The 17,286-nt window shown below is 38.7% G+C and overlaps 1 protein-coding gene across 1 annotated transcript in view; it reads right to left on the bottom strand.

Annotated features, from left to right (window-relative positions):
- Positions 1 to 11,044: 11,044 nt before the first annotated feature.
- VEZT (vezatin, adherens junctions transmembrane protein) overlaps positions 11,045 to 17,286 on the bottom strand; it is a gene marked incomplete at both ends in the record, with an annotated part of 57,263 nt that continues 51,021 nt past the window's right edge. Inside the window, 3 exon segments of the mRNA XM_082008292.1 lie at positions 11,045 to 11,649; positions 15,591 to 15,798; positions 16,974 to 17,074. Of these exon segments, the coding sequence (XP_081864418.1) occupies positions 11,045 to 11,649; positions 15,591 to 15,798; positions 16,974 to 17,074 (914 nt within the window).

Here is a 17,286-nt window from a genome sequence, read left to right as displayed (position 1 = left end):
TTGCTTATACCACGGGTATCCCATTCTAGGTTTCTTCTTCACTATCTTCTAAAAGTATGGAATATGCTGCAAAATAACCCGAGGGAAGCTTAATACAGTAAAACTGATTACATGGGATCAGTAGAACAATATAATAGAAGTCTGAATGACTGGCTTTTTAGGACTTGTCTGGCTCCATCTCAGCCAGATCCACTACGCTAGACCAGGTTACCTGATATGATGCGAGTATTTCCAGTATGAAGCAGCACAAGTAGAAAGATGAGAAGAACAGGTTTTAATGAGAGAAAGGAGAAATACAGCAATACAGCCGATACAAAAAAGTACACAATATAACACAAGTGTCTAATAAATTAGCAAAGATCTTGAGAAACAGGAAGAAAGTTTCAGACAGTTGAAGAAAGAGGCTTGCTCAAAAAGATACAATCTTAAGTCTTCATATATATATACATTCTTGGCAGTATAGGAAACGTACAGTTCTTACATAGAAAATATTGACTGTCTGAAGTGGTAGTATCAATTCCTGAAGAATATTTGCATATGGTACATTATGAAGAATACACACAGGCAATTCAGCATTCAAAAAAATCTCCAAGTAAAGGAAAACATTACGGACCCCTCTTGGTAGACAGGCTTCTCCTTCTAACAGCAGCAATTGGATCTGTTCTGTGTTCCATACGAAAACAAACCAACCTGGAAACAGCAAGGAATAAGCAAGACCTTTTCTACTGCACAACAAATTATGCACCGATTAGGCAGCAAGATTCAATACGTAAGAATAAATACTCCTGCCTCACCAAGCTTCCCCTTGCATTTCAAGATTGAAACATTTCCCTTGTTCACCAGTCATCGCTAAGCTTTCCTTCCTGGGGATACGAATTAGGTGAGAGTGAATCATACCTCAGTGAGAAGAGCAGTCAACAGCTGCTAACCTTAAAACCAATACAGGGAAAGTTTACAGGAAGAGGTGTGCATCAGCCACAGCTCCTAAGATAGGCAGAACACAGCCTTTGTTCTGACAATAAAGTCTAAGCATTATGAAGGAGCTACAAAGCTTCAAATAAAAGGAGCCAGTCTGCACCGTTGCCACTATTTTTGTCACGTCCGAGGTGTACAAAGTCTGTTCCTTAGGAGTCATACAGCTAGACAAGTAGAAGACATCTCCTGCAGAGCACCTAAGCCCAGTTCCTAGGTTAAAGATCTACCTGCGACCAGTCTCCTCAACTGACACATTATGCTCTTCCCAAAGCCCCATCTACCTAGCCATTTATGTGATGCTGAAAGAGGTTTTGGTAATAGTTGCCACATGGCTGCACTGCATACAGGTCTCTGAAAGATGATGGGAAGGTGCAGCTGGAAGCATATACTACACAGGAAAACATTCTTTCTTCAGTCATCACTTATTTAGACAAGAGTAGCCAGTGTTCATTACTAAAGTGCTTGTACTAAGGAGCCAGAAAAATATACCGCAGAAACTAATCATTGCCAGGATTGCTTAAAATTGATTTCAACTTCAGGATGAAAAGAGGAATTATAAATAAACTTCTGTATAAAAGGTCAAACAAAGTGCTGAAACAGAGAGAGTTGGGGTTGTTCAGCCTGGAGAAGAGAAGGCTCCAGAGAGACCTTATTGCAGCCTTCCAGTACCTGAAGAAAGGTACCTACAAGAAAGCTGGAGAGGGACTTTTTACAAGGGCGTGCAGTGACAGGACAAGGGGTAACTGCTTTAAACTGAAAGAAGGTAGATTTAAATTAGATGTAAGGATGAACTTCTTCACAATGAGTGTGGCGAGGCACTGGAACAGGTTGCCCAGAGAAGTGGATGCCCCATCCCTGGAAATATTCAAGGCCACGTTGGACGGGGCAACCTGGTCGAGTGGAAGGTGACCCTGCCCATGGCAGGGGGGTTGGAACTAGATGATCTTTAAGGCCCCTTCCAACCCAAACCATTTTATGATTCTATGATTTATGCATCCCTGTAAAAGCACTCCCTGTTCCATTCAATCATTACTAATTGAAGGATAGATAAGCCATATCAATGCCACCTAGGCAGCTGTCAGGGATACAGGAAAAGGAGAAAAAACAATGCAGTAGTGAGGCAGAATTTTACTAAAGATAAAGAAATAAAAGCAACCTAAAAGACTTTGAAAGTGATTAGCATTACGATTGAGAAAACTGCTTCTGAAACTGGGGAAACCCAGCCAAAAATAATTAAAAAGAAGAGGCTTAAAACCAATCCTGGTAATACATGTCATCAAACATGTGAAAAAGATTTTAGGTCCTGATTCATATTGATGGGAAAAAGGAAGGAGGTAAAGCGTGAAAGTAAGAAAAAGAGAAACAAAAGGGTTTGGGAAAATATCACAGGCAAGAAACCCTATCGCAAAGAAAGGGCAGAACCCAGGAATGTCATCCTGCTGCTGCCTACCTCCAATCCAGAGCTTTAGTTCTTGGAGCCTTAACACAGCCAGCCACCAGGCTTCATACCTGCTTTAAAGACCTGCTGATCTAGACCTGCTTGAGGACGATCTAATCAACGGTGCCTAAAGCAGTGTCAGCAACAGCAGGGTGGGTGCAGAAAAGGCTCCCAGCGGAGTCGAACCACATGGATTTTCAGTGCAGTCTAAGGAAAGAGACAGCATACAGAGCTTAAAGGACGAGGTACAGGGATTGATTTACATACAGCTTGATACACCAGCACAGCAGGACTGAGTCTGTGAAAATGAAACGTAGATGAAATACAGGGGTTTTTAAGAGCTGCTGAATACTACTAGTCTGGTGAACGTTTCCTGTCTCCACACTGAAGAGAAATTGTGGCTTTCCCAGTGTCTGCAAACTTTAGAGTGTATCACGTGTAATTTCCTTCTGTAGCCCTGCCAGAAGTCTCTTGCTGGAGTTTGTTCTTTTAAACATTTCCTCTTGTATTTTAGCTCTCATTTATTAACCAATTAAACAGCAGCTTATCAAGGTTCTTTTCTTTCTCTGTGGTTTCCCTGGCAATCTCTGCTGCCCTTAGGGCCTCTTTTGGGAAACGCTAAGACTTAGCAGGCAGGAAATATTGAGGAACATGTATTTGCTTACGTGTTTAAGACAGGGCAGATGGGCATACAGGCACTCACAGCAGCTCAGGTGCAAAGCCTTGATAAGAGAAAACAAGGTTACATAGCTTTTCTAATTAAGGGTGTAACATCGGTGTGCATTTTAAATACCTCCACACAGCCAGCTTGGTAGAATTAAGTTCTTTCGCCATTAGACAGCAAGAATTAAGTTTTTGTTTATCTTCTAAGTAACTGAAAAGTTTGATACAAGAAAAATACAACTTCTTTACTAGACGAGCCTTTCGATGTGATACCTGGCAATACATACGTACAATAGGAATTGTGTGTGTGTGTATATATACATTAAAAACTCACACAAACTTAAGTTAAGAAATAATCCATTAATGCTGCTCAGTAAAAATTCAAAATGGTTCAATTCAGGGGAGATTTAGTAGTAATTGTGTTCTGAAAACACATGCTCTTTGACAGTGGGAAAAGTTTAAGCACAACTGCTAGATCCCAGAGCTTCCAGAGCTCAAGGCTAGGCAGCTGTGGAGCCAAAGCACATTGGCACAGCAACTGGAGAGCATGTTTTCAGCCCTTACTGCAGGAAGAAGCAAGCTGATTTAGGGGAACACAGACTCAGCCATAACTGTGCCACCCTCCTGTTGGAAAGACACGCAAACTCATGTAATGAGGAGCATGTGTGTTCAAGGATCAGGCTTTCTGAGAAGACATTACCATCTTATGATCATTAAGAAGGGAGATTTCTGGAAGTGAATGTTCTGAAGTCCAGGAAGGAATAGAAAGGCCAGGTTGAAATGGAGGTCAAAGCTCCCTGGAAGGAAAGTCAGGACAGACAGGTTACCAGCCCTAAGAATCCTTTTTACTGTTTATGAGTCTTTGACTGGGAATGCGCAGCAGCGCCTTGGTGTGAGTTCTCTCTAACCTGCCATTTCATAAAGTTTAGACAACGGGTTCAGAAATGAAGGGGAGAAGTGGCCAAGTCCCTAAAGAGTCAGCAGCAGAATGCTGGAGAAGAGCTGAAGACTGCTAAGAGGGAAGAGAGAGACCACTGAAGGAAAGAATAGACGTAGCAAAGACTGGAGTTTTGCGAGACGACTGTGAAGTCATCACGCCTAGCTCAGCACCCCCGTAGTCAATCACCTCAATACAACCCTTCTCAGAAGTGGGCAAACCAGAAGAGCTTCTCCAGCCCTTGTGTGCCCAGGTCCTGTGTTTTGCTGCGTGGCCACTAACGTTTAAGCTTCTATTGGAAATATATTACCTGGTGTATTATAGGATAAGTAACCTAGGCAAGAAACAAACAAACAAAAAAACACAACTGGTTTCTGTGGTCTATGAAGAGGAAAGCTGAGAAAGAAAAAAGTTTATGAGTGGGATGGCATATGGCATGGATGCTGCAATAGAGCAAGGCAGAGACAATAAATCCAAAGTCCTTCTGAGGCATCCTGCTCCTATATGAGTTTCACTCAGCATTGTTCTATGATGTCTACAAGCTCTGCTGACCTTGAGCACACAGGTGCATGCAGCCCATCTGTGAACACTCACTTAGTGAGGACACTAAAAACTTTGAGTACAATGTCGTACCAAGCAGTACAGGAACAGACAGCATGAACTTATTTAAATTTGACCAGCTGTAGCTTTGGATGAAAGATCTGGAGGACAATTCATTGAATTCTGGCTTTTATCCCATAATACACATAAAGCCTATTATTATTATTATTATTATTAAAACACATATCTCAAACATTATAAACAGCGCTCATTGATGGTGCATCTATTGAGATCAAATGCATGATTCACTGTTAGTAATGACTACTGAAGATACTAAGGACTGAGTTTTCACTTTTTGTTTATTTAGGAATGGACCTCTTTTTTAATACCACAAAGTAACAGAAAGCATTGGTCACTCTCTATTTTGAAAGCTGAGATTATTTTCAGTTCTCGTCCATGCAGCTGGAGGAGATCGGGAAGCAGTCTTTACATATTAAGAATTGAGCACAAATCAAGCCAAATAATGACACTTATTTTGGGACCTTGCACTAGAATTGCAGTTATTTCTAAAACACAACTGGTGTTTTTCAGTAAGCCAGAATTACTTATAAAAGCCAATATACACCAAAAGGGTGGTATAAATTTGAGCTGCCGTATGTTATTATTTCTGTTTTGACTGCAGAAGTCCCCATTATGGTATCTGCCTTCTATTTCAGTTCTCAAGTCAACTGGGAACATCAGTATACATTTCTAATCTAATCATTCCAATGCTGAAGATACAGAAGAATCAAGCTGTGTTACAAACACAAACAAAATGAATTTGAGTAGTATTTTAAAATCTGAAACTCTCAAGAGTGGCGGTAAAGGGAGAACCATGGGTGTCACAGGGACCAGAAAGGTGAAAACAGAAAACAGAAAAAAGACATGCATGATAAATTCAGTTTTAGAGACTCTATGGAGTAAGACACAACAGGTCTTGGGCAGCCTAGGCCTGTAGAACAAAAAAAATGGAGTCAAAATGAGTGAGCAAAATAATGCGTGGCATCATCCTCAATCAACAAAAAACATGAGGAGATGAAGGAAGCAACGTGTTGAGTACACTTCAGTACAGACACTAATGTTGTCAACTCACAGCATATAAAGATTAATTCAAACTGATTTAAATTTGAACTATGGCATTCCTCATTACCCAGGTACGCACGCCCTCCTGCTCCCCTGAGATGCCACTAGTGCTCTTCCAACCACACGATGAATTAGCTGAGGGAGCCAGCTGACAGTTAAAGCACTGGTGCATTTTCAGCCAGATCCGTGTCCTAAATCACTGACTGGTTACAACAGCCAGCCTAAAGGAGGGACTGAGATTGCACAGCCATGGCAGGGCCATGGCAGCCTGGACCTGGATTGGTTTAAACTGCTATAGAACTGGATCCCTAAAACTGACTGTCCTTTAAGATTTAAAGCTGAGAAGGTATAAAGGTCAAAAATATGCTGATCATGTGACAGTATCCAAGTTTGGTCCTATTCAGCCCTTTTAAAATAAGCCACTTTGTAATGGAGAAACAAACCCTTTTTTCCCATCTGCTAAATTATAGTCGCTTCTTCAGAATCCAATGTTCAATTCAGAAAGTGTAAAATGGGCTAACAGTGCATTCAAGTTGTTGGGTCAAATTTTATTCTCACAAACCTGACAATAACTTGAGATGGCAGTGTGAAAGGTGAGGCAGAATATCGAGAACAGTTACATACTGATCTGTAGCTCAAACTATATTGCTGTATCTGTCTACAAAGCAAAGTTCACAGTAGGTAGATCTTTACCCCTACCTATGACCATGTCTTATTACCACAGTTACAGTACCATTGCCACTTACCTGATTACTCCACAAATTTCCAAGTCAAATAAACCAAAGTGTATTTTTTGGCATTTAAAATTCAAGATGGCAAAATAAAAACATATCATGAGAATATGGATAAAGCTCACCTCCAGGCATTTTAAAAATTAGCCACAGAAGCCTTCAGCTTGATCTCCGATATCCATATATCCATACTCTTGTGTGATAATATATTGTGTGATACATGCTTATTCACCAGAGATCAGAACAGCTCTGAAAAATCAAGCTGAACAAGTGTTGTTTGGCTTCTTTAGTTTGTGTGTGACCAGGTGGCAGTTGTTGGAAGATCATTTTGATTTAACAACTTTTTGTTTTATTAGCAAAGAAAAACATTGTCCAACCAAATCCCGCTGACAGTGAACAAATATTTCTCCTCCATTTGACCAAATATTTTCATTTGTCATCCTAATAGCTCAGGGTAAAAGATCTGAAAAGATTTTTTTTCTATATTGACTCAAATATATTTGAATGGTTCAGTGTTTTATGGGAGGTGACAATTACTCCATACTCAGCACTGCTGAGGTTGTCTGCAGTACTGCACCACACTTTGGTCATTATACTTCAAAACCCTGACAGATTTCTAAGGAAAGCAACCAAAAGGTGGAAAATGTGCCCTCTGCGGAAGGACTGAGAGAAGTGGGCTTCCTCAGTTTGAAAAAGAAAATTAAAAAAACATTATTGACAAATCTTGTTTGTAAAAGACTGTGATAAAGATGAGTGCATACTGACATTGGGACTAGTAATAATTGTCCAAACATGAGATTGAACAAATTTATGGAAGAGGACTCCATCAAGACCTGTTAAGCTGACAGCCACGACTGGCTTAAGAAGTCCCTGAGACATAAATTGTTGGGAAGTAGCCTGGGGAAACATCACTACACAGTTTCGCTTTTCTCATACCCTTCCCTCATCATCTGCTATTAGTCACAGGCAAGACCCCAGAGTAGCCTGACCCTTTACACGACCAGGTGCCTTTCTCACCCTCTACCCTCTTTTTCAGATGAGACACTACAAAACCCAGTTAATTCTGAAGCGTAGTTAGCCCTGGGAACAAGCCACTTGCAGAGCATCATCAGCCCTTCACCTAAATACTTTAAAAAACAAGGGCAGTTTAGTATGCTTGACCCCTTGTTTCTGTTGAAAAGTAAAAAGAAAAAAAAAAAAGAAAAAAAGGGACAGACTACAAGATTACAAAGTTCACTGTGGGCCAAAAACTCTACAGAGTCCACCATTTAGATACCTTTTTAGTAGCAAAGAAATTAGTAAGACAGTTGCAAAGTCTGCACTTCAGATGCACAAAAAATTTCTAATACTGTAAACAGTCAGATCAAAAACATATAGATGTGCTCAGGACAAAGTCTGAAACCTCAGTAAAACTGGCTACTCTACCAGATTTCATCTAGTATTTGGATAATGAAGTGCAAAATTCAGTGATGTCTAGTAATCCTCCGTCAGGAATAAAATTATCTCATTACTGCAATTTATAGCAGAAGCCTTCACATTTGCGGATCTTGCTTACAGTTGACACAGGCAAATTTGACTCCATTTGAAAGATTCTTTATTATCTGTAATTCTCAAAACATGCTTCCCTTACAGCACTGTTTAATTTCTGTCATAAAGACATGCACTTAAAAAAAAGAGACAAGTAATCTTTTTATCATAGATCTTTGTCCACATTTAAGCGTTTACCTAGATCTTTAGCTGTAAAGTTAAGTGACATAAAGCATGTAGTGTTAGACTGCAATCCAACCTAAGAAGCAAGTATCACCTTTGAAGTGCCTTTCAGGTGGGTCAGGAGGAGAAGAAATTATTTAACCCTACATAATCACTTGCTTTTTTACAACTTCACAGAGCTGCTAATTGGAAATGGAATAGGGAAAATGCATTCATTGTTAGCTCTGCTCTTTGCAAAGAATTTTGGCTGCTGATATCCTTTGGCATAACCCATTATTTAGTGTGGGCTTCCTGATTAACATGTTTCAAAAAGTTACAAAGTTCTAAGAAGTAAATGCTCTGTTTTCACAAAAATCCCCTTCTAGAGTAATAAGCCAAAGAATAGAGAACAGCACTCAGACCTCGACAAGTTCAATATATTAACACAACTCTTTAGCACTAATGTACACTTCAGTGTGTTGATATATATAATTTTAAATGCAACAATAAATTATGATTGCCAAGAAATCTGTCAGGTTCTTGAAGGAATCTACAGCATGTATGCACAGTCCTTTCAAATAACGTAATTATGAGGAAATCTGGATTATAACAGACTATTTATATGTAGATGGAACCTGGTTATCAAATCAAGGAAAGCCATGCTTTGTGTGCTGTACACTGTTAGACATATTTTTCTGCAGGAGGAATATTAAATAAATCAAAATAGATGACCTGATGGCTGTTATATATAGATGTGATGAGAGGCAGAGAAAGCAAGTCAGCCCAGGTGTTCATATGTGCAGCTTCTAAGATTGTATTAAGTAAGACCATGGAAATCAGTTAAATTGCTTGTAGAAAATCTATTTGTTCAAAGTAGGATCAGAACTTGCTCCAAAAAGTCATCCTTTGATCGCACCCATGTCTAATGTCAAGGCTGTAATTTCACACTACATCATCTTTGCCAATAATGTAAATGTGAGCAATCCTGAGTCTCATGCCAGCAACACGGTATGTGCCGATACAGCTGTTTGGAGGCAAATGCTGTAAGCTGCATCACTGGAATAAGAATGGTGAAAAATAACCCCTAAATCCCTAGATAAACCCTAGATCTTTGACCTAAGTGGACTCAGTGAGCTGGTTTATAACATGGCCACAAAAACCTGTGCTGACGCAGCTGATTGGTGAAAATGAACAACTAATGATGGATGAAGTTTCTTAGGCCAGCTTCATCACCAAGACCAATGTATTCTAAAATTAGGTCCCAAGTGAGCTGCCGAAGTAGATTCTCCAGGTCTTTTGCTAAGGGCTGCAGCAAAGGAACAAAGAGCTAGCAACTTTTATAAATGTGAGATCTGAAACCTATTGTAGTAGCAATGCAAAGCACTCATGCTACTACTGACTTTATCCGAAATTGTGAGGACAGTGCTAATTCATATCGTAAATCTGATCATATTTCCAACATGGTATCATAGACATACACATTGTAAACTAAGATTTGGATCCCATGGGAAAAGTTCAGGAGTATCAGTTCTGGGATACACAACATCAAATCATGAGATGCTGGTGGATGAGTTCATGGAAAAATATTAATGGAACATACTTTTAGGCAGTCAGAACAGTTGGCAAGGAACAAAAAATAGCTGGGCACTTTGTGAACTCAAGGATCTCAAGTCAAGGGTGAGGAAGACTTCTTTTTCAGAAGCGTTGACAATGCTTCAAACACAATTTATCCAAAGCAGTCGTTCTAGACTTGATAAAAAATTGCTTACCACAGAGAAAATGAAACAGCATTTCATCATCTTAGCCTAACCTTCACAGGTTACAGAAGAACATACTCTACCACTAAGTTACAAGCTACACCTTAGAAAATACACAATTCTTTTTCTCTCATGGATTCTTAATCACACAGGTTATAGTTGTGATCTAAGGAAAAATGAAAGAACATTAGGCAAAAGCAAGTATGCTGTTTAAACAAAATACTGTATGTTGTTAAGATAAGCACTCAGATAATTTTGCTTTAAGAAAATTACTTCAAGACATAAACAAAAATGTACAATCAATCATTATATCAAATCAAACATTATATTAAGGTTCAATTTACAAAAGGTTAACAAATAATTAATAGCTGTTTAAATAAATAGGTATTTACTTTGCGTCTCTTATCAACCCAACAGATTTCTAACTGTCTACAGTACTTTCCACTGATATGCTTATAACCCTCCCTAACACATACTACACATCTCTAACATGAATTACAACATCTAGGAATCATTTATTAACCCTTCATAGAATTCTAAATAAACCTTAATATGAAGCATGACTAACTTTATACTATTTCAGCCCCATACCCCAGGACACATCAAATACTAGGTCTTTCAAGTTTTTATTTAACATTCCACATTTTAGTTGGGAGCCACATAACTAGCCACAGAATCACAAATGCCTATGGTGTCTTAGCCAACACACTGCAGACACAAGAAGTGAAACAAAAGTGGTGGGCGAAGATCACAGGGAACAGTTCAGGTTCTTCCAAAAAAAATGTCCTGGCTTTTTTATTGGAACTAACACTGATAGCATGACAATAGAATCAGAAAGCAAAAACACAGAGTCTGTTGTAATTCAAGACATCATTTTTCCTGCTTTTCAGAAAAAAACCCAACACAATACATTGTCATATAAATAAATAAAACAGAAAACACAAACATAAATTCCAAAACCCACCACTAGGATCTTAAAAAGGCAACAGCCAACTATTTCTTGGATGTAGCCTAAACTTCTCTTACCTGCAAATTTTCAATATATTTCGAAGTCCAATTTAGTGTATCAAACTTAGGGAACAAGATGTATTATATTTAGGTCTCCTTTTCTTTCCATCCAGTATTTTCATTTTCAAACCCCTACCTTAGTTTTTCGATCAAATTGCCTGCTGTTGGTTTAACAAAGTTCAGCTCAGACGTATACTTTTCCTTCCCTTTCAGAGCCTCTATCTTCATTCTCACAGTCCTCCACAAGATCTTCACGATTCTGTGTCGTCGCCTCCTCCTCCTCTCCCTCCTCCTCCTCCTCTTCTTCTTCCTCCTCATCTCCAAAAGTCTCTTCTTGCATTGTAGTAAAAGCGAAAGACCTGGCAGCAACTTGTGCAGCCAGACCAGATGTGAAGTTTAAATCTGTTGATATGTGGAGCTGGGCCAGCCGATGCTTGATTTTTGAATGTAATGCATCCTTAGAGGGAGACTGTGAAACCTCTACTCCATCCATATCACTCAGTTTGAGTTCTTCAACATCCCCTTCATGCTGATAACACATTCTTTCTTCAGCCCCTGTAGAAATACCTTCATCAGTAGTACTGTCTTTGTTTTTCTCCATCTCAGGATCTTCATACAAATACTCTGTCCTGCTTTTATCAGCAGCGTTCACTTTTGGATTAGAGTCTTTTTCTTCAGATTTAACACAACTTTGGCTGCAGTTCTGCTTTTCTGTATCTGAATTCATATATGATTCCAAATTATTTAGTAGCTTCAGCGGTTCTACAGGAGACAAGGGTTTCACTGCAGCTTAAAAAGGGGGAAAAAAATTAAATGATAACTAAAAGCAAGCTGCTATATATAAATAATTTATTTGTGTCTGAAAAGATGCAAGATTGTAAGGGTCAAAATGGATTAAAAAACCCACAAAACAACAGAAACAAAAACCACAGTCAATCAAAACTTAAAATAAAACAGTGTTTTCTAATCACAAAGCTGAAGTGAAATGTGATAGCTACTTGTTGTAACTACTCCTTAAAATCTGTGACATAAAGAGACAGCACAAAAGTGATCATGTTTAAAACTGGCATCAAACACAGATGATGCATTCAACGTTAAAGAGAAAAACAAGTAAAACTACTGCACTGCATGCAGATTTGAACTGTCTTCATTTTAAACAACAGTTTACCTAATCCAATCAAGACAGCTGGTACATGGAAAAAGTCCTTATAGGCAATATATCTGATCTTATACACCACAACATATAAATACAACACGTATTCATACAGTCAGGTAAGGTGTCCTCACAAATAAAGTGTGGTTTAATTTAGACTTTCTTGAAGTTAGTAGCAGCAGCGAGTCCCATTGCCAGCAACGGGATGCTTGCCAGGAAGTCTCTCCTCCCAGTGTTAAGGGTTAGAATAACTTGGTACAATCACTTCTTGAAGAACAGACGTCTTTCTTTTTAAGAAAACGATATAATGTCCATTTCCAAGTAACAGATTCCCTAAACTGCAGTAGCTCCATTAGAGTAGCAGCACGAACATAAATGAGCGGCAACAGTAGATTCCCAAGTAGCATTTCCCTTTCTAATTCCATTCTGACTTTACCCCTGTAAGCAGAGATGAAAATAACTCTGGGAAATACACAAACTTTTCATGGGAAACAAAATTTACGGTATTAGGATTTTTCCATCTCATCCTATTTCAGTAATATTTACTTTAGCTGAAGGCAGGCACATCATTATGATTGTCACATCGATAATTATTGTCATTAGCACACTGAAAGACTGTGTCTTCGAATTTGTATTGTATTGTTTGTTATATACTGAAGGAGCCCTGCACCAGACTCACCTCAACTGTTAATGGGGTAGTTCTTTCCCCATCATCTAAAAAACATGCTGCTGCTTATTTCTGCCCATTTGCTTGAAGAGGCAGGAATATGTACAGTAATCTTATAGTCTGGGAGCAAACTTGTTGCCTACTTCCTCCAAAGAATACTTCCAAAGCCAAAATTTCTTGAAAAATAAATAGATACTTCAGATTGGTAGCTGGCCTATTTGCTGAGTTGATTAGTTAATAAGCAGGGTGGAATTCATCAATTCTCAGAGTGTAGCTTTCCAAATCTGAGAAACAGCTGTATAAAAACTGTTGTATGGACAAGGTGGCAGAAGGGGAAACAGCTGAGTACAATGCAGCGACTGACAGAATGAACTTTCTTAGGGGGAGAGGTTAGAGGAAAGGTTAGAAGTGATTCTGCATCATGAGAAAGTTGTTTTACAACATTTGACAAATGAAAATGAAGCCACTAACAACTTCACAGACCTCTTCAAAAGCACTTCCATTTTACTGGCTCAACAGGATGCCAAAGGACCAAAAAAGTAAGCTCACCTAAACTCCTATAGATTTTCTACTGCCCAGACTTGTAAGCAGTATTATCATGGCACTGGCACTGTGAAAATTTGCTTTAGTCTGGTGCTCTGCTAAGATGATGTTTTTCTTCTGGAAGACAACCTGTCATCTCCAGTTGACTTTATGCTGTGTTCTTTAGACATATCAACTTGTTTGGAGCTGATCTCTTTTATGTGGAAACCCTCACAAGACCCTCCTTCAACGAACCAAAACCTTTAACAAATCAGAACAGCTTGTTGGTGCCTTGACTAACAGATTAAAGCCTTCGAATATTTCAGGGTCTTTTTTCACAATAATCTCAAGTTAGGAGAATGCAGGATTTCTGGAATACAATTGTCCTGTAAAAGCAAGATTTAAGAGGGCTATGAAAAAGTGTGGTATCACTGACACCCATTGGCTTGGGCCAGTGGAGACAAGAATATGAACCTTTCTGGGTTTAATTCTTCAAGATAAAGCAAGTCAGAAATGTGGAAAGCACAGCTCACAAAAATGTTTCTTTAAGGAATGACGCATGTGTATGCATAAATTAAAGGCTGCAGCAGTAATATGTCAGGGTTCATTATGCCATATTTAACAGACTTGTGTTTCTTTTGAAGAAATAATGAAGAAATTCCTTAAAAACCAGTAGAAGATGTTATGTTTGTTGTCCGTATCAGTCTTTCAGATTAGACACACATAGTCTCTGAGCCAAAAGGAGACAGTATTAATTAATCTCATGAACCTCACTTGTGTTTTCCAGTTTTGTACAGGATGGAAGTAATCAATGGTTAGTCCTAGGCAGCTGGAGGAAATCACACTGTCCTCCCTCCCTACCATTGAATCTCTAATCCTAAAACAATATAATATCTATACATGGCGAGGAAAGGAACCAACATGAGCCACAATGGCTTTCAGGTGAAGACTACAGGAGTCAGATGACTCTTTCCAGCTATGGCCACAAATGACCTGAGGATATACTGACGTAGACAGATATCAGCTCCTAACCTAGGTAAGGAAATATCTTATGCAAGCTCTCCTGACAAGAACTCTTTCTGCAGCAGTCCCTAGATCTGTCAAGACTTGAACTGGAGGTGGGATTCCTTCTGTCTCCCTTCAAAGGGAGGGAAGGAAGAATTCAAGAGATTCATGTGAAGAGTTGCGTGATGTCGCATCTAACACCAGATGGATAATACTGAAATCCTACTCTTGAGCACACTCTGATGCAATCTGATGTTTTAGGTTTTTATAACTCAACGAGAAGGGAAGTGAATACCAATGGCCAAGTGATTTCTTGTACCACAGTTGCAGCTAAATGGACATAAAGAAGAAAGTTGTGAAGAACACACATTTTTGTGGGTTTGATGTCAAAAGAAACAGTCTCATAAACAGGTATGGTCTGTTACTGTGTATTCCCACTAAATTATTGAAAGATGCAATCCATGGTCTTTTTTTCTGGTAGACACTGGCAGAGGCAGAATCCTTGGATATGTTACCAGACATATGCCAGGGTTGTTTTTCATAACACGGAACATTAAATTTTTAGAAGGCTTTTCCTAACCTGTCTTTAAGAGGAAGGAATGAAAATGGGAATACAAAGGGAAAAAGGAAATGACAAATTACTGCCAATTTTAAAGGTAATAAATGAAACAGCTCAAGCAGTGAAAGGAATCAAGTTGTATCCAGTCTTATTGCTGGAACAGAGACAGACTGTCTTGTTAAGACCAGAAAAATCTTCATGTTCTTGCCTTCAATTGCAAGTGGATGCAGCTACCCAGCAGTCCTCAGAGTCAGTAAAGTTTGGAAGAACTCTTCTTGTTAGCGTGTTTTTTTTTTTTTTTTAAAAACCATATTCTGTATACTTGCTCTCTCATGGAAACAAAAGTCAGTCTTACTCTCTGATGAGCCTTTAATATTTCAAAGTCTAGCTCTTCACTTTAACTTATATATTTTCTTAAGTCTGGGATAATTTCTGATGGTTTCTTTGAATTCTGAGAAGTAATTTATTTATGCACCCTGATTAAAATTCAAATTTACTGGGAAGCCATTAAAGAAAATCAGTGCAGTTTCCGTGGTTTATAGCCTGACAGTTCTCTTTATGCTGTCTTAACATTTTGTGTGTTTAATATTTTAGCTCAATATTTTGTTTAGAGCCAAATTCCCATTTCTCTAAGTTCTTTTCAATACATAGTAAAATGATTGCTACAAGTAATACAAAGAGATGGAATAGCAAACTAAGGCCACACAGCTCTATCAAGGACACTACCACAGCTAAGCATTGTCTGAATTTTAACATAGTCAGAAGTTGATGGCAGACACCTACCCTTTCTTTGAAAGGAATTAATTTTCAAAAAATGTGCTTACCATGGTCACTGAATAGCAGCTGTTTCCATTTCTGTCTTTCTATTTCTGAAGCTTTAAATCCCAGTACAGATTTCAATTCTTGTAACACCCTCTTAGATTCCTGTCTCTCTCGTTCTTGTCTCTCTCTTTCTTCCTGGGAAAAGCGGTAAAAATCTTCTCTTTTGTATTCATTCTCTGTATCTGAATAATCAACATATGCTTCCAATTCCTAAAGAAAGAAAGAAGAAAAAATATTTTGAGCTTCACTGTCAGTGTAGTCCCTGTCCTACAGGGGATCTGATGCACGATCAAGTGATCTCAACACAAGCCAACCACAGTAACAGGATGGACCCCTGTTTGAGCACAGCCAGTGGATCTGACGCTGCTCCCAGTTATATTTGTATAATTTTGGAGCAAGCGCACTCATTGAAAGTTAACATTACTGCAGTCACCTAAGATTTACTTTCATTCACAAGTATGATCAAGAGCTATACCTTGAAAACGGGAGTCCATTTCTCAATTATAGGTGGAAATAAGCAATGCTGATGCGGGTTTATTTATTTATTTAATTCACACTGTAAGCAATTCTTCCTCAGTCAGGCCTCTTGCTAATTTAACTTATGTAAATCCTTATTAAGAGGATGTTGAGAAAGCAAACTCCTCCAATTTTAACTGTATTGGCTTACAAGCATGAAAAAAACAGAGCTCCATTTATGTTATAACAGAGAGACAGTAAAGTCATTAGTCCCAGCTCTTTGATATGGAAAAAAAAATCTAGAGAGAATACATGTGGTGTAGGCTGGGGAGAAGGCGAGGGAGGGACAGAGCAGAGCATGGGTGTTCAATCTACTGTCAGAATGCATCTGTCACTCAGTTCTGGGATGGAGGCAGCCAGCCTCTCTTCAAGATGGCCCAACCATCACACACGAGTTCCCCAAACAACACAAAACTGTTCAGTGTCACAGTGCTGTAGGTATTCAAAAATGCAGAGACTATTAAAACTATTAAAGCTGGTTTGTTCTGGAGCTTGTACCTTTTGCAGCTGTGTCAGTTCATCTAACAATATACAGTTAGGACTCTATATACTGCCCTTAGCAATTTTTTTTTCCCTGTATTACTCTGACTTGTGTTGCTGCTCTCCTTTTGTCACTTATTTCTAATAATATATATGAGAAGAAATGAATGCTAGTGCTTTTTTTTTCCAGAATGGGGAATACCACTCCATGGAATAGCAAAAGGAATATACGTAATTTTTTTTCCATAAATCCAGTTATGAAATGGCACTGGATACCTACTTGATCTGTCTTGGCAAGACAAGAAAGTCACTGCACAAGCAACTGAAAAAGGAATGGGTACAGCAAACAAGCCTGAATTATTATTTTAAATGGTCCTATTTTTTTTTACCTGCTCTTCAGGGATTGGATCTTTGTTTTCTATGTATATGGCAGGCTGTGTTAAAGGTACTGTAGTACGCTGTAGGTTGTCACAGGAAACTTCAGGTTTGCCTTTAGGAGGAAAGAAGAAAAGAGATTAAAAAAAAGAAAAATACTGAGTGTTGAATGATGTTTTTGACTCACTCAGGCAGGGTCCAGGCATTTTCATTAGGCAGGATTGGCGCACACAACAAAAAATGGTGAGAAAGATGGTTAGAATACATTGAAACACTGTTAGAGAGCACTGAAATAATGTAGCTATTTTGATATAAACTGGGTCTGAT

Source organism: Phaethon aethereus (genome assembly GCF_964289735.1).
Source record: "Phaethon aethereus genome assembly, chromosome: 1".
Classification (NCBI taxonomy): domain Eukaryota; kingdom Metazoa; phylum Chordata; class Aves; order Phaethontiformes; family Phaethontidae; genus Phaethon; species Phaethon aethereus.
Note: the sequence above shows the minus strand (reverse complement) of the source record. Positions and strands in the feature narration are given on the sequence as shown.